General features: G+C 43.3%; 1 protein-coding gene across 3 annotated transcripts; it reads right to left on the bottom strand.

The window, feature by feature from the left end:
- Positions 1 to 750: 750 nt before the first annotated feature.
- Positions 751 to 22,421, bottom strand: LOC311608673 (cell cycle control protein 50C). Of its 3 annotated transcripts, none has more exons than XM_084801249.1 (8): positions 22,279 to 22,420; positions 20,307 to 20,524; positions 16,950 to 17,060; positions 13,339 to 13,440; positions 12,173 to 12,260; positions 11,597 to 11,737; positions 4,991 to 5,200; positions 751 to 1,168 (listed from the first exon to the last, which is right to left on the bottom strand). In XM_084801249.1, exons 2-8 carry the CDS (start codon positions 20,496 to 20,498, stop codon positions 984 to 986), a joined length of 1,029 nt encoding a protein of 342 aa, XP_084657375.1. In that variant the 5' UTR covers positions 20,499 to 20,524; positions 22,279 to 22,420; the 3' UTR covers positions 751 to 983. The 3 variants fall into 3 exon arrangements, with proteins under 3 accessions (XP_084657375.1, XP_084657376.1, XP_084657377.1); XM_084801250.1 differs by having other exon boundaries at positions 20,307 to 20,515; positions 22,279 to 22,396; XM_084801251.1 differs by lacking the exon at positions 16,950 to 17,060 and having other exon boundaries at positions 22,279 to 22,421.
- Positions 22,422 to 25,020: the final 2,599 nt, after the last annotated feature.

Below are 25,020 nucleotides of genomic sequence, written 5' to 3'. Positions count from 1 at the left end.
AATTGCTTCTTGTCAGGTATTCTGTCATAGCAAGGAGGTGAATAACTAATCTAACTAGTATGCTGGCATGAACTAGCACAAGAGATGGCTCAGTGGCCAAGAGCACTGGCTGCTCTTCCAGAGGGCCTGGGTTTAACTCCCAGCGTCCACATGGCAGCTCACAGCTGTCTGTAACTCCAGTTCCAGGGGGCTCCAACAGCCTCATACAGACATACATGCAGGCAAAACACCAATGCACATAGAATAAAAATAAATCTTGGCACAAGGGATACTGAGGCAGGAGGATTATCAGTTTTAAGGCCAGCCTAGGGTGACAGCGAGTTTGAGACCAGCCATCATTTGTATGCTAAATGGTGTCATTTTAGTATCAGTCCAGGAATTGCTGTGTTCTCAAGAAGTTCAACACAGTTTTAAGAATGCTTTTATCTGGGGTAACATTAAAGAAACTTTGTTTTTGGTGTACTGTATTCTGGATACTCAGGACATGGCTTAGGCACTGCTTGGGCTAAGTAGAAAACTCAGTTGTGACTCAGTTCTGTTGCTCAGTTCAACAACTGATCTTTGGAGATCTGTAACGTCGCCCAGCCAGAAGACTGAGCCTGACTGAATAGCTAAAGGGACTCAGTTTGGGCTTGCTTGCTCTTGTCTTAATGGCAGACCTCCCAGTGAACACACTCACTCTCGGGTGTAAGGCCTTCAAACAAATTCTTAACACTTGGTCTAGAACTCAAGAACATTTATTATCTTCATTCCAAGAACATTTTATTGCCCATATTTTTTCCTCTTCCTCAGCCTCCTCTTCGCCCCACTCTGGGAACCTCATCATTTTTTTTTTCATGTGGTTGGGACTCTGTTTGGTTCAGTCAGCCCAGCACTCCTTGTTGAGATGACTCAGAAACAGTTCAAGCTTGGCTAGCAAGCTTTGGTTTGGTCATTCCACCGTCTACTTCTGCTCTTCTTCTTTTTCAGTCTTGACTTCACACCTACAGGAAAGTGTTTATACTGTTTTTCAGCAACAAGTGAATTGCCAGGAGGGCAAAAGCGGCCAACAGTGTCAACGCCCCCGTCGCTGTGTATGCAATCCCTAGGAATAGGCCCCCTCCTCCGATCCATGTCAGGGTCGAAAGGACAACAGATTTTTCTCCTTGGAATATGGTTACTGGAAAATCTAAGAAGATTTGTTAAGGACCTGTCTTGGTATTTATCATCTGCACCATGGCATATACAGACGCACCAGATTAAGTTATATAAGATTAATTTTTTTTTCATAGACAAAAAAGCCCAGTGTATTATTCAGTTTCCTATGTTCCCACACAGTCAAGTAGCACTCTGTCTTGCTAGAATAAGCAGTCAAAAGCTGGGCGCAGTGGTGCCACGCCTTTAATCTCAGCACTCAGGAGGCAGAGGCAGGCGGATGGCTCTGAGAGAGTTCGAGGCCAGCCTCGTCTACAAAGGGAGTCCAGGACAGCCAAGGTTACACAAAGAAACTTTGTCTCAGAAAAAAACAAAACAACAACAACAAAAACAAACAAAAAAACCCAAAATAAGATCATCAAAACAAGGTTTCCCTCAGCATAGTTATAGTGTCCACAGAAGATGCTGATGTAGACAGATCTGAATGATTTGTCCATAGCTAGCTAGTAGCACAAAGAATACAGGCAGTGTACACACCAAAGGCCTGAGGTTTTATTCGCGAGTCAGAGGACTCAGAAAAGGTGAAGTTCCTTACCTGCCTAAGGCTTGCATCCCTTCCACAGAGAGTTCTTTAAGAGGAATAAGAACAATAAATAAGGATGGACAGTGAGGAACAGTGAGACATTTTTGGTGAGAACACTAAAGGTGACGTATTTGTTAGGGTTTTGAAAGGTCGGTGCATGGACTGGACCTAGGCTCTGTACACACACAGCTGGTGGGCAGCTTAGTCCTCGTGTGGGTCCCCTAATAAGGGGGACGGGGGGCTGCCCCTGACATGGACTCTGTTGCCTGCTTTTCCTTCTGGTGGGGCTGCCTTGCCCAGCCTCAGTGGAAGAGGATGCACTCAGTCCTGACGTGACTTGATGTGCTGGGGTGAGCTTGGGCGGGGCGGTCCTCCTTTCCTGAGGAGCAGGAGAGAAAGGATGAGGGAAAAGAGAGGGAGGGCGGGACTGGGAGGAGAGAAGGGAGGGGCTACAATCTGGATATAAAGTGAATCGATTTTAAAAAGAATGTTATTTTTAAAAAAAGGAAAGAAAAAGAAAAGTCAGTGTCTCTGTTGCTGGCAAGAAAGTGTTTGAAGTGGGTTTGCTGTGTAGTATCTTAATGATGTCATCTTTATGATGCATGTGGCCTGAGGGTTTTAAACAACTGGTGCCTTTTGTAAACGAAACTAATAAACAAAGCCTTCTCTTAGCAACAGAGAGGTCGGGAGGCATTTCTCAGTAAAGCTCTTTAAAGGCTTCCAATCTCTTGGCAATGAGCTATTTAAAGGCACAAGGAAATGTGTTAGGAACAGGTCCTCCTCTCTCTCACACTGGAATTCCTCATTGCCACCTGGCCCTTGGGTGCTGCCTTACCTCAGCTGCTGCCTGTGCTCTCTCCCAAGCCATTTGAAAGGATGAGTCCTATCCTCACCCACAGAATAGAGCATCCTCCGCCCCCCCAACCCCCCACATCCCCTATCTCCCCCCCACCCGCTCCAGTAGGAGGGAGAGCTAATTCTTTAGCCAGGCTGTCCAGGAGTAGTGCAAACAGAAGGCTGACACTCAGCGTTGAAGATGTACACGGAAGATCTAGAGATCAGCATCCAAGTGTGGCTGTTAGCAAAGCCACCAAGGAGCACATGTTGGGAGAGGAGATGGTGTTCCCTTTATAGCACATGGCTTCCTTTCCTCACTCCCAAGCCAAACTTGTGCAACGGTAGGGGAAGGAGGCACCTGGTTTCGTCTGTTTGTTTTGCTTTTTCTTCTGCAGTTTCTTGTATATTTTACTGTTAGGATGGTCACAAAGTCTATGGGATCAGGAGATTGAATTCGAGGGACACTCACCAGGTAACACTCAATCTCAGTTCTAAAGCAACAATTGCAAAAGAAAACAAAAGGTTGACGAGACAGAGACGTCACATCAGCAGGGACCTCCCATTACAGAGTTCTACACACCTGCTCTAGGAGACAGAAGAAATCCTGGAGCGGGGCACAGGACCACATGTGGATGTTTGCATTTCACATTGCATTTTCCATCCCAGGACTAGGGATGGTGCTCAAAGGAAGAACATATGCTTAGTGTACCCAAGGTCCTGGGGGAAAAGAAAAAAGAAAAAAAAAAAAAAGAATTTCCCATCTAATCTCCCTGGGAGCTAGAGAGGCCACAGACATAGACAGTTCAGTGTGGAACAGGGCTGGCCTGCTGGGTGTCCTCTCGAACAGTCCTAGCCAGTAACCCTGGAAAGGCAGAAGACGTGTGGGTGACTGACTGGGTGGATGTTTCAAAGCTGGGTGACAGCCTCGCTAAGGAATCTTCCTATTTCAGAGTAAGGAACTCTGAAGACCACAGTTAGTACAAATTATGTGTAAATATATAACATCTTAAAGATAAGGCTTAGTTATTTAAACCAAGAGTCACATTTGTATTTTTAAGTTAGGAGGGAAAAGAATCATAATCCGCTCTTCGAACATATGTCTCCTAACTTGGCCCATATGTCTGTGATGAGGACATCGACTCCCAGTGGCTGGCTCTGAGCCTAAGGGAGGAAGAAGACACATCTGCTGCACAGAGCTCACAGCATTCCTGGCATGGACCGAACCAAGCTGTCCGCATCCACGCAGGGAAGTCTTCATTGGGCAAGCCATTGCTTGCTGCCTCGTCTATATCTAGTTCTTGGGTAGGTTTGGCCAAGTACAGAGGCTTCGCGCTTCCTGGGGTGTGAGTGGGGGAGATAGCGGTTCTGTTGCTCTAACACACTTTTGTCTAGAAGTTCTAAAGTCTTTGTCAGTTTCTGCTAGTCTGGTCTACCTTCCAAAGATGCTCTTATTACCCCTCCCATTTATTTTCTTGACTCCCTACTTTATCCCATTCTACATGGCATGCTTTACCTCAGTGATTTAGGTGGTGAGGTCTACCACTTATTGGTCTTTCTTGGGGACCAAAATACTCCTCTGTTATTCTATACCTGATAGTGCTACTGGCTATCAGTACATAATTTGGACACAGTTGTATTATGGTGAAATTTGAGAGTGTGCCATTTGGGCTGAAGGTGCTGAAAGTCAGTTAGTACAAGAAGGGCACATACCTTCCACTTTCTCCTGAAACACAGAGAAAGATAAAAATGCTCTATGACACTTAAAGACATACTTTTAGTCAGCTGTAGGGACAAACACCATTAATCTCAGCACCCAGGAGGCAAAGGCATGTTGATCTCTTTGAGTTTGAGACCAGCCTGGTCTACAAAGAGAGTTCCAGGAGAGTTGGAACTACATAGTGAGACCCTGCCACAAAGAAAGAGAGAGAGAGAGAGAGAGAGAGAGAGAGAGAGAGAGAGAGAGAGAGAGAGAGAAAGAAGAAGAAGAAGAAGAAGAAGAAGAAGAAAGAGGAGGAGGAGGAGGAGGAGGGAGGGAGGGAGGGAGGGAGGGAGGGAGGGAGGGAGGAATCTTCACAAACAAATTTGGTTAAACCAACCCTCAGGTGTTCTTCCATAACTGATATTCCTTTCACAACTAGTATGTAAATCCATATAGTCACTGCTTTGGGTCTCTCTTTTTCTTGGGAGGCTTCTAAAATAGAATAACACATACATAATTTGCATGTTTTTCTCCTGACATGTCAGTCCTAGGGTGGAGACACCCAAATTGAGGAGGCAGCATTTTCTTTCCCTGTGTGTATTACTATAAAATAAGCCATCTTTTCCCCAATGGTACACATTATTTTGCTGGAAGACGTAAGCAGAATGAAATAGTTGAACAACCCACAGCCAGATTTTGCTTCCACTTGGAGAAAGAGGCATGGCTTAGAAGGATACTGTATGAGATGTTGACAGTGTAGTTACCAGCAGGTAAGCCTTCGGCAAAATAGTGCACACGGTTGAGTCGGCGGTACAGCTTTTTGAAAGTAGGAAAGGCAGCTGTCCGCATCCATACAATGAAGTCCTCATTGAGGAAGCCGTTGTTTCCTGGGTCATCTGGATCTAGCTCGTGGATAGATTTGGTCCAATACGGAGGCTTTGCACTTCCTGAGGGGGTGGGGGGAATGTGGAGCATGGCAGAGAAAATTAGCTTTCCCTTCAGTCTTCCTTAAGAGAAAGAACCGCAAGTCACAACGAAATGGAAAGAGAACACTGACTTAAAAAAGAGCGTGTCTATACGTTTACTGTACCATCATTAGTTATGTTGGTTTTAAACATTCTAAGGAAGAGTGTATGGGAATTTTGTAGGGTTAATGAGAGATGCTATCAGGGTCTGTAGGATAGCTTAGTGGTAAGGGTGAGTGCATTCAAGACTGAAGACCTGAGTTCAATCCCTGAACCCCACATAGTGGGAGAAGAGAATCAGCTCTCAAAAGGTGTGTTCTGACTTCTCCCACATGCGCTGTATCACACTCATTCCCTGTCTCCTATACACACCCACACTCATCCCATTACAAATAAATATTAAAAGAGACAGACAGAAAGACAGACAGAGGGAAGAAGCAGCCTGCACTGGAATCTCAGGCCCAGTATGAAGCCAGAAGACACATCTGTGGACTTTGCCCCAGCTCTCACACTTCTATTTTCTACAGAGAGTGTGGCTGGTCCCCTCCAGACAGGGTTTCTCTGTGTAGCCTTGGCTGTCCTGGACTCCCTTTGTAGACCAGACTGGCCTTGAACTCACAGCAATCCACCTGCCTCTGCCTCCCCGAGTGCTGGGATTAAAGGTGTGTGCCACCACGCCTGGCCAGAGCACTCTTGCAAAAACAGAATTGCCCTCATCTTTTCACTACTATTTATTACTCCAGTGCCTGGAACAAAACAGGCATCCAGTCAATGCTTGATAAAGGGACCGAAGAGTCTTATCCAATCAAAAGTTGGTAGGATCCCCATTGAACTTCGGACAGCTAACCAACAGCAGCAAATTCTGCGAGGAACTTTTTACTACTGTAAGACTAGTTTCTCTACCTACAGGAGACTCAAAAGATAAATGAGAAGCCTCATGAACTGGTGTGGTGCCTCATGCTTTTAACCCAAGTGTTTGGGAGGTAGAGACAGAGAACTCAGTGAGTTTCAGTCAGCTTCGGCTACATGGTGACACCTAGTCTCAAAGACGACAACAACAACAACAACAAACAAAAACTCAAAACCAAAACACCACTCTTTCTCCATTGGAGCTGTTGGCTTCTCACAGATACCCCAGACACGGGTAGAGGTGCTTATAAAGCTACAGCGAGTGTGGCAGGGTTTGTGTGCTGCAGCACGCTGTAACTACACACACTTCCTCTGCAAACAGTCCTGTGGTAAAGAAGCCTCTTCTGCAACTAGTTTTGGACTCACTTAGTTTGGCCCTTCCCAAGACATCAGTCACTGATTCCAGTTTAAAAAGGGGGCGGGGAAAGGGCTTGGGTCTCACATTATAGATTCCAGCTACTTTCTAGTTTGTCTTGTAATTGGGACCCAAAGCAATGTATGCCACAGATAACTGGTGCCAGATGCAGCTTGTTAGAAATACAGGGTTTATTTGTTTTAAAAAGTATTTGTTTTTATTCTATATGCATTTGGTGGTTTGCCTGCATGTATGTTTGTGTGAGGGTGTCAGATTCTAGAGTTACAGACAGTTGTCAGCTGCTAGGTGGGTACTGGGATTTGAACTTGGGTCCTCTGGAAGAACAGTCAGTGCTCCTAACTGCTGTGCCATCTCTCCAGCCCCTAGAAATGCAGCTTTTAAGATCTCTTTATCACTTTCCAATCTCACCACTTCCCATATGTCTGGATGGTATCAGAAGCACAGTCTGGTCTGCAACACCAGCTTTCTTCATTTTCTAAGCTAATTTGGGTCATTTTTTCATTCATTCATTCACTCAGTGACATTTCTTGATTGTTTACCATGTATCAAAAGTTCAAAGGATAATTTTAAAAACTGCATAAGATTCTTGAAGGAACTTACAGACAGCCACGCAAACAGAGAAAAATGTGATTATTCTTTGAGGTGGGAACAAAGGACAACAGGAGATAAGGGAAAGCCAAGGACTCGATATTATAGGCCTTCGGATACCGTGGAAAAACAAAACAATAAAATGTTGCCAAGTTCCTTGAGAAACTCGTGACTGAATTTAGATGCCACGACTAGACACACTGGTCAGCACAGGACAGCCCCAGTTGCTGCTGCTGTCCACGAGCCATGCTGCTTAGCACGGTATTTACTCCGAGCAGTCTATATGCATGTGGCTTCGTTCTTTCAGCCTCTGGACATGGACCTGCCTAGGAGTTTGTGAGATGTGCGAGTGCAGTGAATGGGGTGACTACTTGAACTTGTGACTGCATTGGAAAGATGAGCGGAGGTCGTTGTAGTCAAAACACAACGTAAAGCTATCCCTGTGACCCCTGCTTAGCTGCCGTTCGACACGTCAGCCATGCACTGTGCCGTTTCTGACTTTGCTCGTTAGATGTGCGAAGCTGCCAGGCCATAACTCAGGGGGGTTGGAGTTCAGGCGATTATAGGTCCGGTTCTGTGTCCGCGCTGCCTGTGTAGGAAACAGATGTTGAGCAGCCCTGCTGAAATGTTTGCCCTCTCAACAGCCACTTGAATATATGCTCTAAACAGATCCCTGGGTATTATTTGGTATCAGATTTTGATTTGCCAATAAATCCTTTAAACTGTGAAATGTTAAGAACTGGGATTCATGGTTAATGTAAAAATAAGTGCATTTTCTTAAAGTCCGTGAGAATGACACGGTTTGGTTGACGTCATCCCTCAGGCAACAACAGGGATGTTAATGACCATGTGAAAAAAAAATGTAAGTTAGACCACCTGAACTTATTTCAAAAGTTCGTGACTGCAGACTGTGTCCAGACAATGGTTTTAACTCCTACAGAAGAGACCCATTTACATATGCTTCCTGGGGAGCATGACCTCATTAGGAATAGATGGAGCTGGCCTTGGTGGGACACACTTCTAGTCCCTGTACTGAGCAGTCAGGGCCAGGAGGAGCTCTGGGAGTCCAAGGCCAGCCCTACTGAGACTATGAGACCTTGTTTTCAGAAAATAAAAAATAAATAAATGGATTCATAATGTTCATAAATACTTTCCTTTTTACTTTTATTAATTTATTCTTGTTACATCTCAGTGGTTATCCCATCCCTTGTATCCTCCCATTCTTCCCTCCCTCCCATTTTTCCCTTACTCCCCTCCCCTATGACTGTGACTGAGGGGGACTTCCTCCCCGTTTATATGCTCATAGGGTATTAAGTCTCTTCTTGGTAACCTGCTATCCTTCCTCTGAGTGCCACCAGGTCTCCCCATCCAGGTGACATGGTCAAATATGAGGCACCAGAGTTCGTGTGAAAGTCAGACCCCACTCTCCACTCAACTGTGGAGAATGTCCTGTCCATTGGCTAGATCTGGGTAGGGATTTGAAGTTTACCGCCTGTATTGCCCTTGGTTGGTACCATAGTTTGAGCAGGACCCCTGGGCCCAAATCTGCCTATCATAATGTTCTTCTTGTAGGTTTCTAGGACCATCTGGATCCTTCTACTTTGCCATTCTCCCATGCTTGTTTGTTGTTTATGCAGGTGTTTGAGGCAAAGTTTCACTATATATTGCAGACTGGCCTGAAGTTTGTGATCTTTTTGTTCCAGATTCCAGATCCCTGAGAAGTGGATGGCTGGACACCATCCCATTCTGTGTGTGTGTGTGTTGTACCCATGCACATGTTTGTGAACATGTACATGCATGTTTACATGTTTGTAATCAACACTGGATGTCTTCCTGTACAACTTTCCACTTTATTTTTTGAGACAGGGGTCTTTCCTACACCAATTGGTTAAACTGGCTGGCGAGGGGCTCCAGGGTTCTACCTGTCTCCTCCTGCTCCCTGCCTGTATATGCACCACCATATGCAGCTTTTTTGACAAAAAAATTATTGATTACTATGTATACAGTGCTCTGCCTGCATGTTCATCTGCAGGCCGGAGGAGGGTATCAGATGACATTATAGATGTTTGTGAGCCACCATGTGGTTGCTGGGAATTGAACTCAGGACCTCTGGAAGAACAGTCAGTGTTCCTAAGTGCTGAGCCATTTCTCCAGCTCCCCATATGCAGCTGTTAAGTGGGCACCAGGGCTATGAACCTAGGTCCTCAGGCTTGTGAAGGCTGCACTTCACCCACTGAGTTCTCTCTCTGGTCTCCAGGTTTTCCCTTACATTTTTTTTCATAGCCAAAGAAAAGGTCTTACTGTATTGACTTATTAGCCCAGAAAAAACTGTGAACAGTTAAATGAAGCCAGTTTTATGTGACGTCTTCAGACAGAAGAACTCAGGCAATAATAAACCCTTGGGTTTAATTCCTTATAGAATCAAAGCAAAATTCTTAGAAAGTCAATGACAAAGATACAAATCTGGCATATATTATAGATGTTACTATAAACCCAGTTAAGACTGCCAGCAATCAAGTTTAAATTGTTTGCTTTTGGAGTAATAAAAGAAGTGCAAATTTCGTGGAGCAGAACCCCAGAGTGAAGCAAATTTCCTCAGTAAACAGAGAAAACAAGAGAGAGGAAGTGTTCTCAAGCTGGTGTGGTGCATACATAAATCACACTAGTGTCCATAATGCCACAGCGCATTACATACGTCAGCATGTACGTCAGTACACAGGAGTTTCAGAGTGCCTGAAACTTTAAGGAGTGTTCCTGCACATCAGCACCTCGCATGTGTTCTACACTGATCCCAGACATGAGTTTTAATGAGCCCTTTAACTTCAGGTTGCATTTTGTGCAAGATGATTGAAAATCTTTTCTAAAAATATGCAAAGTGGTTCATGTCAGAACTGCTACCAGATGAAGACTGTGCACAAGACTTATTGAAAACTAAGCTTCCAAACTAGGAAACATTTAAGTGACAGAAAATAAGATGTGGATTTGTTGTTGTTGTTGTTGTTGTTGTTGTTGTTTTAAGATAGGGTCTCTTTTTGTAGCCTTGGCTGTCCTGGACTTGCTTTGCAGACCAGGCTGGCCTCGAACTCACAGAGATCTACCTGCCTCTGCTTTCCAAATTCTGAGATTACAGGTGTGTACCACTGTGCCTACCTCAAAATAAGATTCAGTTTTATAACTATGCCTTGGATTATTTTGATTTCTATAAAGACCATTGGTACCACCCTTATTATTTGACTGAAAATAAGTTCTGTGATAGAATAAAAGGGATATTGAGAAAGTCCAGGGTTTATACTATAGCATCTAAACTTACTAATACATTTGAAAAAAATTCCAAAACTGTGAGGTGAAAAATGTCCATGAAAATACTTGGATTAAAATACTAGCATATTTTACTACAGTGAATGACGATTGATATTTTCCTCCATTCAACAAAACTGGCTAAGATCATGGAGATGGTATTTACTCGGAATCCATAGAGAAGACTCATTGAAAGGTGCTGACAATTTCAAATTGATTCACTATAGACAACTTTTTGAAATAATTAAAAATAAGAGGGCCATAACACATATGGCAAAGAAGTCAACTAAGCTTGTGAATGGGTATCCAGAGAAATTATTCTGCTGTATTATCTTTTTAATGTTTTGACAATAACAAAGAAAATATTTCAAAATACATTTAACATGCATTTATATATTTTAAAATTTGAAAACCTGCATTGTTCAAAGTAAATTTAAAAACTTTAAGGTAGGTTTGAGTAGAATTATTTTACTGGCCCATTAATACTATGTCAACTTATTAATCAATCAATTAAAAAATTCAAATAAGTAGATAGTAATTTTTATTCTCAAAAATATATCCAGTTGAAGCTGGGCATGGTGGTACATGCCTTTAACCCTGGGAGGCAGAGGCAGATGGATCTCTTGAGTTTGAGGCCAGCCTTGTCTAAACAGTGAGTTCCAAGACAGTCGTGGCTATACAGAGAAACCCTGTCCCAAGCAAGCAAGCAAGCAAGCAGACAGACAGACAGACAGACAGACAAACAAAAATGTATCTAGTTGCACAATTACAGCTTAAACACGAATTTCCTAGAACATTTACTTTTTCTTAAGGGTTCACACAGAGCCAATTATTTCATGTTTCTAATAGGAAGACAATGGAGGTGGCCAAGATAGGGAAAGTTACGGCAACAGGAGTCAAAGGGAAAAGAAAACCTCAAGGCGTCCCCCTCACACAACATTATAAACATATGGGAACTGGGCATGATGGCACACACCTTTCATCTCAACCCTCTGGAGGCAGAGGTAGGTGGAGCTCTGTGAGTCCTGCGGTAGCCTGGTATACATAGTGAGTTCAGGGCAGCCAGGGCTATGCAGAGAGACCCTGCCTCACAAAAACAGAGAGAGAGAGAGAGAGAGAGAGAGAGAGAGAGAGAGAGAGAGAGAGAGAGAGAGAGAGAGATATGAAGGGGTAGGAGGTGTGATATTGAGCAACTTCCTGGATCTTACCTGCAAATGTACTAGCAAAATCACTGGTTCTTGGATTCTGAAATTTGATATACTTATCTGTCCACCATGCAAGCCCACTCTTGAGCATTGGGACTTCTATCTGCACGGATGAATTCAGGTTGTAGGAAAGAGTTATGGTGTCTGAAATAAAATGTAAAATTATGGTAGAGATGTTAAGTAGCCAGTTCGCCACCTTTCAAAATGCAGGCCTACACACAGATGAAAAACAAATTAGGGTTTCTTTCTTTTCTTCTTTTTTTTTTTCAGACACTCAACACTCCTACATGCCATAGATGCTGAATCATGAGATCATTTTTTCCTTTACTAACACCGAGCCAATTATTGAAAAATATTCTTTGGCTCCATTTAACTTGTGTTCCCTGACTATCCCTTCAGATTGCTGGCAAGGGAGAAGTTATTTACAAATGAAAGGCCAGACATCAATATTATGGCTTATCCTGGATAAAACATTTGGCACTAAGCAAGCAAATAAAGTGAGACATTCAGCTGCTTGGTGACATCCTGGATGTGGAGGTGGGTCCATACTTATGAGAGAGGTAGGAAGAAGTCACCTACCATTGAATATGCTGTTGGCAACTGCACCACAAGGAATGATGGGAGTCTTGTTGTGGGACACTTGGAATGGAGAACAGTTCTTAATATCCTGTGTACAAGATCATGTATCAGAAGTGATTTTGGCAAACTCTCAGACTACTGATAGAGAGACCACTGGCAGTGTGCGCCAACCCTCATTAGTGTCCTGGCATGGGCCAAGAGCGGGGACCGCTCCGTGTTTTCCTCGGGCTTTCTGGCTCATCTAGAAAACATTCATTCTTTGGAGATATGTATGCATGTGCATAGCCAGGTGTTTTATTTCCTCGTTAACAATACAGAGCATGCCACAACTATTTGCAGGAAGCATTTTTTCTTGCTATGCTGAGTTATCACATTAGGTCTACCTGGAAACAGTCTTTAAGACCTTGCAGTTAAAGTGTGCCATATTCAGAGGAGCTCTTGGGTCAGGTCCCAGAGCTAGATGATGTCACTGGGAGGCGCTTCCTAAACATGTTTAGGTTAAGACCTCCATAGACTGTCAGTAGAACGTATATGAGATGCTGAGAATAAAACATTACAATCCTGGGTCCACAAAGGCATTCAGTTAAACCAAAGACTTTTATTTATGCAAATCTCCTTTAAGTAGGAAGGAACGGGGGGGGGGGCCCGGCGAGGGGGGGGCTCCATTATAGCAAGGACAGACAAACATGGCTAGTAAGTGAACCAAATAGAGACCGAAGTCTCTCAAAAATGCATGAAAGAGCTGGGCCTGGTGGCGCACACCAATAATCCCAGCACTCATGAAGGCAGAGGCAGGAGGATCTCTGTGAGTTTGAGGCCAGCCTGGTCAACAGAGTCCAGGACAGTCAGGGCTACACAGAGAAAGCCTGTCTCAAAAAAAGCAAAAAAAAAAAAAAGAGGAAAGTTTTTAAAAAGTGCATGAAAGGACAACTATTTAGTTGCCTAGCACCCACACTAATTGCTATAAAGGGGCCCAGTGCTCTCGCTCATGATAGTATTTATCTAAAATACTCAGCCCCTTCACTTTAAGTAAGAATGAAATGAACGGTTCCATCTTTAAAAATCTACGTGCTGAGGCTCACCCCATTCCTTTCTTTTAGGCTGGACTAACCACTTGTCTTAAAACAAAAGAAGAGGACAGTACACCATACGGTACTGAGCCTTACCCAAATATCTTTACCCGTCAGTTGGGTATTGCTTCTTGATAAAATATATCGATAGAGATTCTGATAGAAACCATACAACTTGTAGTACATATAAACATTACCCTGTATAGAAGAAAAAAAAAAAAGAAGTAAATTAGATAAATTAACTGAATATTAGTAAACATCAACACTCCCCGGCCACTACAAACATAAAACAGCACACAAAACATTGATGGGAACGGAAAGTTTATTTTTTGAAACTAGAAACTCAAAAAGAAAAAACAAATCAGACAGGGGCTCACTGTGAAGCCCTGGCTGACACGGGACCAGGCTGGCCTTTCAGAGATCTGCTTGCCTACCTCTGGAGTGCTGGGATTAAAGGCATCCACCACTATGCCCCTCTTTAGGCTGTGCATTTTCAACACATAACTTCAGGCTTACAAATACTGTCTCTTTCGCAACACCAGGAACAATGCTTTGCATAGCATATTCTAAATTTTTAAAAATACTATTTATAAGATTTCAATATCTAGATATTTTTCCTTCATGAAACACAATCTCTTTTTGGTGGTCCTTGATCGATCTAAAGCAGTTGGAACATCAGCAATGCTGCTGTAAGTTTTCCTATCAGCCCCTTTGGTGTGATAACTTCAAATACAGAGGTAGTTCTCAATCTGTGGGTTGGGACCCCTTCACGGAGTCCATCAACTCTTTTACTAGGGTTGCCTAAGACCATCAGAAAACCCAGATATTTACATTACGATTTATAAAAGTGGCAAAATTAGTTATGAAGTAGCAATGAAAATAATTTTTATGGTTGTCAACACAACATGAGGAACTATATTTAAGGGGGTTCCAGCATTAGGAAGGTTGAGAGCCTCTGGGCTATAGAATCAGTTTTATTAACGTCTGGGTGTAGAGACTGGGCATTTGAGCGGCTGAAGTGATTTAAGAAATGAATATCCAACAACATTGCACCTCTGCAATATTTGCTAGTTAGTGCTCCTGAGCTGGATGGCAGTCAAGGGCTAAGGACCTTGCTGTGTGAAGAACAGGCTATGTATTAAGATGTTGCTGGAGAGATCTATGTTCTCCTGCAGTGTATTTATCCTATGGCATAGTTGTTGTAGCCACAGGCGCCGCTGTTGGACCGGGACCTCTTGTTTGTGGTGAAGTGTTAAAATCTGTGAGGCACCTAGTTTCATTGTACTAAATGGTAGTCTAGGGTGGATAACATTACTGGCTATATTTTGGCACGGATGAGTTCTGGCACACTGAGTGCTTCAGTAGGGACTTGTTTTAGTTGAACAATCTCACTCGGTGGATTGTATGGGGCGTGGTTCTGAGTTCATGCGCTAGTTGCCATGGAGTGCTCTGAAGGAGGCTTGACTGTGGGTCTGCGTACACCGCTTGTCTTTGCGTCCATTAAAGCTTTGGTGGTCACAGCTCTTTCACTTCAGAAGCTGCTTTAAAGCCTCTTTTTGGGGGGAGGGCAAGCATACACCGCCAAACATTTTGTGTGCAGCATTTATGCGAGGACCCAAAGCGGTGCAGTTTCAAAGTAGATCTAGGTGATGGGACTTAAAACTGGAGTTGCAGCATATGTGGGTGAATGTGCATGCGGGGCACACGGAAGTCAGGAGGGCCGCAGCTCCCTGTGCCCAAGCTCTGGCAAAGGACGTCAGCAACTTAGCAAGTCGGTGGGTTTACCGAGGACAGATGGGAATTGATACCGGGTTTTATCTTTGGGATGTTTCTTCCTTCAAAAATAATTAAATATTCTGAGCCTTCAAGAAGGAAAGAGCAGGGGCTGGAGAGATGCCTCAGAGGTTAAGGACACCGACTGCTCTTCCAGAGGTCCTGAGTTCAATTCCCAGCAACTACATGGTGGCTCACCATCTATAATGAGATATGATGCCCTCTTCTGGTGTGCAGGTGTACATGCAGGCAGAACACTGTATACATAATAAATAAATCTTAAAAAAAAAAAGAAAGGCAGAAATAGAAGCTGGGTCAGGACTAGAGCAAGGAGGGCTGTAGGCTGCAGTATTTCTTTTTCTTTCTTTCTTTCTTTCTTTTTTTTTTTTTAAAGAGGGCACCAGATCTCATTATAGATGGCTGTGATGGACCTTTGGAAGAGCGTGCAGTGCTCTTAACCTCTGAGCCATCTCTCCTGCCCTGGCTGCAGTATTTCTTAAGAGTGTTCAGAAGCCATATTTCACAGAACTCTCCTCCCCTTGGCAGAGCTCCCCTTGGTAAGCCTGCTGTAATCAGCCATGGGCTCATAAGGCCCCCTGGAACCTTGGCCTTTGTGTAGAATGGCTTCAGAGCACAGAGCTAGGGTGACCCCTTACACTTCTGGCAGTGAGCTGAGAAGAGAGCGTTGTCTCCATGGCCTTAGCTAAGCAGTCAAGACTTAAATGAAAAATGTGTTTTATTCTACTTCCCAAAGTTATTTCAAAAGTCTATCTTGTACTCTGCATCCTGCACCTCTTCCTCTCAGGGCCTCCCTCTTCTGAGGCTTGGCCCTCTCCTTTCTTTCAGGGTGCCACTGTATGTAGGAGTCTAGGTACAGGCTATTTGTCTGTCTCTCCACAGAGCTCCCACCTTAGGGCTACTCACAGCTCACTCAGCAGGCCCTAGCCCAAGTCTTTATCATCTCTGGAAAACCCATTCACTTCCTCTCTCCCTCCCTCTTCTTTCCTAAAGGTTAGCGTGGACAACTCTTCTAGCTTTCTCCTGTTTCGGGAAGTTTCTTCACTGACTCTCCCTAGGACCCACATAAATATAAGTTTAATCAGTCCATCAGCAGGGTCTTCTCTTTGTATTTCTTGGGCGTTCCTGTTCCTCACACTGCCAGTGAGCCAGGCTGAGAGCCTCTTTGGGATTAAGCAACTGCTCGACTAAAATGACTTGAGGTGGGGGAAATCCAAGGAGAAACCCACTTGGAAAAAACTCATGACACTAACAGTTTGTCACCTCGCTAAGGCACGTAGCTTCTGAGTCTGGGAAATGTAGCAAGCTCCACAGCTCTGCCCACACAAACATTTGTGACAGAACCTGCGTGGCTGATCACACAAGTCATGTTAGAAAGTTAAGAATCTTCAAGTTTAAGTTGGGTGTGGGGGTGCACGTCTGTGGTCCTAGAACTTGGGGAGGCAGAGGCAGGTGGATCTCTGTGATTTTGAGGGCAGCCTAGTCAAAGCTACATAGAGAAACCCTGTCTCAAAAAACAAAACAAAACAAACAAAAACTTCAGCTGGGTGTGGTAGCACACACCCTTAATCTCAGCACTCCGGGAGGCAGAGGCAGGCAGATCTCTGAGTTCTAGGCCAGCCTGGTTTACAAAGGGAGTTCAGGACAGCCAAGGCTACACAGAGAAACCCTGTCTTGAAAAACAAACAAACAAACATCTTCAAGTTTAGAAACAGAAAAAAGCAACAATGATGATGATGATGATGATGATACACAAAGGTATGCTGAGGTTGTAGGGTCATGGACTCAAGACTTAGCATTTCTACCTTGCTCTATGTCTCCTATTTTCCAGTTTTCAGAAAGCATTTGATGAAAAGTGCAAATGTACCAAGGAGAGAGATGTGGCAGTACATTGGCATGAAGTCAGTTGAACTCACCTCCATTTTCTCTGGAAGGTAAAAGGGAACAGAACATTTGCACTCTTTGTCAAAATTAGAACTATCTTCCCGTAGCTGAGCACAATTTGCACATATATTTGTGTAATTTATCTGCCAGGCAGGGGAAAAACAATAATTAATTTAAAGTTTATATGAGCCCATATCTTAAAATTCAATGCCCATGCTTCCACAAAGTCTTTTTTTTTTTTTTGAGATGAACCCTGTGACATGGCTAGAGGCTAGCCTGCTGTGCGGGGGAGCTTTTCTGGGGCACTTGGGAGGAGGTCTTTTTAACGGCTTCTCACTTGGTCACCTGGAAGCATTTCGTCACTAGCCTGGAACTCCATGTGTGTGTTGCATGCTTATGTAATCTGCTCAGGTGACACTGATGTCCTTCTTAGCCACAGGAGGGGTTACTAAGAAGGTGTTAGTCAACGGTTCATGAAAACTGTGCTCACAGCCCAAACTCATTCTCTATTTTCCCCTTGATTGTGTGTGAAATATTCTTATTAATTACTTCACAAGTCCTCTGGAGGTAGTTACTAAAAGTGGCCAAATGGGAAAATAAGTACTTCCAAATAAGGTTGTTGATGTATGTGGAATAGCTCTCAGCTTGGGAAGGTGTTCTGGTCTGAGTTTTGGAAGTTGAGTTCTGTAAAAAAACTATATAATGAATTCTTTTAAAAAGAGTCACGTGTCCTGAGTGGGTGACTCCTATGTGCTCTGGCGAGGCAGTCAGCACTCAGTTCTGGGAGGACACACTGGAAGACTGGGGGAGGCTCAGAGGCAAGGGCTCAGGGGCTGTGTGCTTCCGGTCCTGTGGACGCTTCGTCTCTGTCCATCTATGATGAAGAGTAATGAGAAGATTGGGGGCAGCGAGGATGCTCAAAGGAGCAAGGGCGTGGCTTTTTCTTAGGTAAGCTGCCAATAGGATGGAGGGTTCTCTTGGAGAGAAAACTAACAGGAAGAGAAGAAATAATGACACTGGAAAGGCCCTTAAGGAGCGGAAGCTGAAAGTGAAGTGCAAACACTAAAGTATAATAGATGCTTTAAGTCACCATTCTTTGCACACGTGGCATAGCTTGAATGACTACTTTGATAATGTTTATGTTTTTTCTGGTTGTGGAGCTATACTTCAATTTATAAAGAACATTAAAGAACAGGACAGTACGCCAAGCAAGGGCAAGGATAGATAGCACACTGAAACAAGCCAAGGGAATTGGGGCTCCACTGTAGCCAGACTCCTCTTTTGACTGGAATATTTTATTTGACCTCCAATGTCTGTATTTTGGTCAGCACTATATTTCATGTAGTGGTTACAAGCAATGTCCCACTAGAGTGCACTTTATTTCACAAATTCCATTTTGAGCTATGGAAACACAGAATCAGAAGAAATGGTTCCTGACTCTATACTTATTGATTAGATGGTATCTCTGCTGCATTCTCTAAGAATTTAGGTGAGAAATACATATCCCTTATATAGTGCATATGTAATGACAGTAGTTGCAGTTCAGTGTTTAGCTGAGCTTGTAAACCTACATATTAAAAAAAAAAAACAGAACAAAGACAGTAGTCTGCTAGTCACAGAATTTGAGAGGTGGGTGTCATTTGTAACTTATAAAGAGAATGGTTCCTTGTGCTCCAGGGTCAGTAAGAAAAGGAAAGGCCAGCTTTGAACTCTTTTCTACTAGGCAATGGCCTGGTCACCCTGGCTTTGGGTATTCAGTTTATCTTCTCACTTGGTGAAATCAAATACTTCTACGTGCAAATGGAGATTTACCCGATAGTTGTTGCTGGTTCCCTAACAAAGTATTAGAGGCAATCCTGTGTGAAACACACAGAGCAAATTATCTAACAGACTTACTGGGAAAGATCCCTTAATGCCAAGGGGTGAGAGCATTTTGTTAACTGTTATCTGAAGGCTAGCCTTGGTCAACAGGCAGTGATGGATGGGGCCACTGTCTCACACATAAGGTAACAGAACTCAGCAATGTCCTGCTTCTTAGTGAAGACTGTGCCCCCCTCCCTGTCCCTGCCAAATATTCCTTCTAGAGGAAGAATGATTCAGAAAAAAGGCAATGGAGAACCAAATACGAGGAGCTGTTTTTAAAATGAAAATCAACCTTGCAAGCACTGTTACTTTGATATCCCTTTCAGCAGTGGCAAGTTTCATGGTTTAGAATGGAAGTCACCATGTAGAATAAGCCGGCCTTGAACTCCCAGAAAACGATCTGCTTCTGCCTCCCGAGTTCCAGGATTAAGGGTTTGTGCCACCACAGTTGGATGGGAAGGGAAATCTTATAGACCACCGGTGGGCATGTAAGTTAGTATTGCCACTATGGAAAACAGTATGGGACCTCTTCAAAAAGGTGGGTCAACCATAAGATCTGGCCATCTCACTGAGTTTATAGCTGAAGAATCTGAAATGAGTACATCAAAGAGATATGCACATTCCCATACTTTTTGCTGTCCTAGTCATAGTATTATGGAATCAATCCCATTGTCCACTGGCAGATGAATAAAAATGATATATCTACAATGGAACGTTATTTGGTCATAAAGACAAAATCTTGTCATTTACAGCAAAATGAACAGATATAGACACGGAGGGTATCAGAACAGCCGATTTTGCATGGTCTCACTAAAACAGTTCATCTACAGGCACAACAGGTCATCAGCCAGAGGCCAGGAAGGGCAGTGGGAGGAGGATGTAGCTGGATGATATGAACCAAACACAGAAAGAATCATCCTTGTGGCCCACAGCACAGTAGTACGTCACTGGTTCTCAGTAACTCCCTACATATTTCATGAATATCTACAAAAGAAGAGCGAGCATCTTCTCACAAGGAAGTGGCAAGGAGAGGCAACTCACACTTCCCTTTATTTGCTCAGTATCTACTGTAAACATGTCCTGAAAAATAAAATCACTGTGCCCAGTAAACTGTTACAACCACGACCTGTTAATTTCAGAAGAATAACATTTGAAAATGTACATTTTAAAAGGCCCAAGATCTTTATTACTGTCCTGTGCTCTTTACCTATAGGATTATTGGGGTTTGGCAGTCTGCGCTTGCTTCTCTCCCTTTACCTGTTTGTTGCTCACTTACTTCTTTAAGATCACCTGACTTGGTCAGGCCCTTGTATGTAAGTGTGGCTGGGGGCGACCAGTGTGACAGTAAAAATGAATGGAGTCAACACAGTGACCTCTTTTCCCATCTGCTTCCCTGGCAGTCCAAAGTTGGGTGGATCCAGTCATGTCTGGTTTTCCATCCAGGGGCTATGTTCTTAAAGAGATTGCTCCCATTTATAGACCTGAACCAAAACCTTTGGAAATTAAAAGTGTAAGACAGGACAAACCTCAATTTCCTTGGTGCTCTTTGCAGACAGTAGAAGGATGATGCCCATACAGAGGCAGAATCCTCCTGTGGCAAAAAAGATAGAGAGGACCACCGGGGCAGATAAATTTAGCTGGTGAGTGGGCAACGTTTGCTGCTTCAGTGCCGTGTTTTCTGGCAGTCTGGACAGGTCATACTGGGGCATCATCTCCATTTTGGTCCTGTGGGAAACTGACACACCTTTGGGACATTTAGAACATACACACTTACAGAAACATCACATAAAGCTAATGGAACATGAAGAATTACATGACGTCATGAAGACACTTTGCCTTCTAATCTTGCTAAGCAGACCTGCTATTGGCAGGAAGAACAGCTCTCTCTGAGCACTGCTGGGTACATTTTATTTAGGTTCAGAAACCCTGCTGTGCTAGATGCCATGCGTAAGAACAGTATTCTCAAGGTCTGTAAAAACCAGCATCTGCTCATGCTCAGAAGCAGTTGTTACAGGCCATTTCAGAGATTTGTTGACTATATCAAGGCAAAACCTTCCCCAATTTATCTTAAGAAACTTGTGTAAATCTTTGGCAATTAATACAGTTCAAGTTAAGGCTATCAGCTTTCGCCCAAATATGGCTACAGTCTAACAGAAATATTAACTAAGTCAGGAAAATGCTCTGAGATTACAGCTAGCTTTGCATTTGTGATGACACAGAAAGGTGAAACAGTGATTTGTAGAATATATGTGCATGTACTTAATGTACTTAACTCTAGCAGCTCTGTCTCTGTCTCTCGCTCTCTCTCTCTCACACACACACATGAAAGACCCAGGCAGAAAATGTAGCTTACAACATGTCCTTTTGGGGCTGGAGAGATGGTTAAGCCTTTAAGAGCATGGGCTGCTCTTCATGAGTACCCCGGCTTGATTCCCAGCACCCACAGGGCTAATTCCAGTCTGTAATTCCATTCCTAGGGGATCTGATGCCCTTTTCTGGCCTCCTTGGGCACTGTATACAAGTGGGGCACAAATGATTTATTCAGGCAAAATACTGATATCATACACATGAAATAATAAAGATACTTAAAGGAAAAGACTCTTGAGTTCTATTAAATCTACTCATAGCTGGGTGTGGTGGCTCACGCCTTTAATCTTAGCACTCAGGAGGCAGAGGCAGGCGGATTTCTGTGAGTTCAAGGCCAGCCTGGAGTACAAAGTGAGTCCAGGACAACCAAGGCTACAGAGAGAAACCTTGTCTTGAAAAACAAAAACAAACAAACAAATCTACTCATTAGAGGTTGGTGAAGCATTATCAGGTATTCAGCTTTGCAATACAGCTCTGGTTTGAGGATTTTTCTCCCTTGGCCATTAACAATGTATAATTATTCCCTTAACAAAAACTGTCAGAGAATTTTATAAAGTAGACAGAAAAGTCTTGGTGTGTGTGTGGCAATGACAAATGTACCTGATTTAAAGAATATCAAGTGAATGCAAATACATACAGTAGGAGGGTTCCGATTTAGAAAAGAAAAATCTTTATACTCGCAAAACAAGCAAACAAAAAGCAAATTACCCACAGGAGATGTGTGCCATGCTACTTGAATTTGACCAGGAGGTGGTGACTAGAGCGGGTGCTGCTGTCCATCTTCCAGACAGCGCTGTGTGAGATGTCAGAGGGCACCTGTAGTCAACATCTACAGCTGCTCTGTTAAGTGAGGATGGCTAAGGGCTTGGGCTCACAGGGTAGCAATAGAGTAAGAGATTAGATTCTACGTGTAAGTGTCTCACAGTACACCAGGCACCTCTGTGGCTTAAGTTCCTGCTCCAATGTTGGAACACATAATGTTCAATAAAAGGGTTATTTCCATAGCAAACCATTAAAAACAGTATTTCTTAGCCATCTTATAAAACAAGATCACGAACTGAAAAGTTTCACAGGCAGTGTGTTAGTCATGGATAGCCAGGAAATCAAATCCATAGAAACACGAATACGTACTATAAGGAACTGTCTCACACAATCGCAAAGGCTAAGTCCGAAGAAGAGTCCAGCAGTGTCCCAGCTGAGTTCTGAAGACCAAGAGACTGGCATAACCCTAGGAGGAGCCAGTTTTTCAGTTGGAATTCTGTTACTGGGGGGGAGTGGAGGGAGTCAGCCTTCGGTTCTGTTCATGTCTTCAAAGGCCAGGATGAAGGGCGACCTGTTTGACTTGTCCAGTGATTTAGATGTTACTCTTACCATAGACAACTGCACAGAATAACGTGCCGCCAAACTCTCTGGCACCACATGGTTCAGCCAAGTAGGTATAGAAAAATGTGTCATCATAGACAGTAAGTGAAAACATTTCTGGGGCAATATTCCTAAGAGAAATAACCAGATGCACATTTTATAACCATCGATCATATTCACTCTTTCTCCTAAACTTTTGGTCTTTTTTTTTTAAAATTAATTTTCACCTCATTATTTCGATCAGATTCTTAAGTTCCCCAACTTCTCCCCACCACCTTACCCATTCAATCTCATGTTCTCTCAAAAAAACCAGAAGCTGGAAAACAAAATCTAGTAAGATTAAAAAAAAAAAAAAAAAAGACAATGAAACAAAAAAGCTCAACGAAACAAATATCTCAAACCACAGAGTCTATTTTGCGTTGGCCAACTAACTGCTCCTGGACTTGGGGACTGTGCCCCACTTTTGGTTTTTTGAGACAGGGTTTCTCTGGGTAGTCCTGGCTGCCCTGGAACTCACTTGGTAGATTAGGTTGTCCTCCGAACTCAGAGACCTGCCTGCCTCTGCCACCTGAGTGCTGGGTTCAAAGGTGTGTGCCACCACACCCGGCTCCAGGGATTTTCTTAAACCTTTGTCTTTATTTTTCTGTAACCATGGTATGATCTTCTGGTATGCACACTGTTTATAAGTAGGTGTGAACACATGTCTACTCAACTGAAGACCAGGAACCAATGGCAGACCAAAGTAACGATTCCAATGCAGTGCCCTTTATTGAACCAATGAGCTTATAGGGCTTACCTGCAAGATGATGCAGCTAATGGCCCTCACACAGCCACATTGTTTACATCTCATCTTAGCTTCACAGGTGGAATCTACTCTTCAGGAAACGGTCCACCCCCTGTATGTTAGTAACTCCTAAAAACCACACGAAGCTGGGGCAGAATTCCATACAGATAGATGGGAGCAGGGTGCAGAAAGAAGTGGCTGGGATTTTACTTCAGGGTCTAATGACTCTTCCTATTCTATGCAGGAATGTCAACAGCCAGTCGGCACAAGATAGCGATGGCTGCTAAGGTCTGAGGACTTCACAGTACCTTCTAGGCCACACCACTCACTTGACATGTTTAGAAATTCCTTACATCTTATCATATTAATGTCTTATCAGATTACCTGCAGGGATGCAAATACAGTAACTCTGAGCGTAGAGCCAGGACACGGTTATGTGTGCAGGGTGGGCCCTCATAGTTTTCACAATGCCCTCAGTTTTAAGGGCAAGTTGGTGGATTGTTTGGAATTTTGGCAGACTTAAGTCTGCAATGTCTTCATATGAAATTATGTCTGGTATATACTTTTCTACATTTGCAAAGACATGTCCCTTGACAAGAAGTTACACGCCTGGATTAGGAAGGTATGCGATCCATTTTGCTTACCATTGGCTAAGAAAATCTCACTTGCTAGTGTTAAAAAGAGTAGGAATAACAGTGTTTGGTTTGCCCATAACACAATTTCTTAGTTTGAATGAAATTTCATTTCTATAGTGGCTCTCCTTTCTCTTTCCTTAACAGGGCTTCAATCAGGGTCACTGGAGATGGCATACATTCCTGTTTTCTGAGCGCTTGCTTGTGTGGCAGCTCTCAGCCCAAGGAGTGCACGGGCAGTGCTCACTGGAGGGCAGGAGTGCAGGGTTTGCTGGACTGTGCTTGCTACCTTGTGAGCTAGAATAGCTTGAATGTGAGATTTTATCAGCGATAGCATCTGCTTCCTTTATTATATTTGCTATATGCTTATTTCTGAAAGGACAGCTTGAATTCCTGAAAGAAGAAATCCAAGTCCTGAACTTGACTTTCATTTTTACTATCTGAACCATGCATGTTCTTTGTCTATAAAATATGAATAAGAACTGGACATAGTGGCGCGGGCTTCAATTCTAGCGCTTGGGGAGCCGAGGCTGGCAGATCTCTGAGTGTTTGAGGCCAGTCTGGTCTACATAGTGAGTGCCAGGACAGCCAAGGGCTACACAGTGAGGGCTCAACTCTAAATAACAAACAACAAATGGATTAAAAATGTGAATAATACTTTTCCTTTAGGAATATTTCAGTGGTGAAGCATTGAGCTGTACACAGAGGATGCTTGACACAGAGGATGACCAACCACATTACAGGAGTAACAAGATGGAATTTCATCAGTAGCTGGGCATGGTGGCACAGGCCTTTAATCCCAGCACTTGGGAGGCAGAGGTAGGTGGATTTCTGTGAGTTCAAGGACAGCCTGGCCTATAGGGCAGTTCCAGGACAGTTAAGGCTACATAGAAAAACCCTCTCTCAGAACAAAACAAAATAAACAAAAAGGAATTTGAATAATAAAATAAAAATAGTAATGTAATGTAACCTGTAGAATAAAATTCATGTGTCTTCATTGGTGTAAAAAAAATTAACTGAACAAAGTACTAAGAAAAGGAAAAGCTCTTTTTCACAGAATTCCAATAAATATCAAAAGAATGTGGCTGCTAAAAA

This window comes from Acomys minous (genome assembly GCF_964271855.1).
Source record: "Acomys minous genome assembly, chromosome: 11".
Taxonomy (NCBI): Eukaryota; Metazoa; Chordata; class Mammalia; order Rodentia; family Muridae; genus Acomys; species Acomys minous.
The sequence above is the reverse complement of the archived record's forward strand: the minus strand, read 5'-3'. Positions and strand labels throughout refer to the sequence as shown.

Coding starts and splice junctions, on each gene's coding strand:
- LOC311608673 (XM_084801249.1), bottom strand. CDS start 20,498: ATGGAGATGATGCCCCAGTATGACCTGTCCAGACTGCCAGAAAACACG. Junction 11,738..12,172: donor TGCCAACAGCATATTCAATG/GTAGGTGACTTC, acceptor ATTTTATTTCAG/ACACCATAACTCTTTCCTAC. Junction 1,169..4,990: donor CACTGTCAACATCTCATACA/GTATCCTTCTAA, acceptor AAATCTTCTTAG/ATTTTCCAGTAACCATATTC.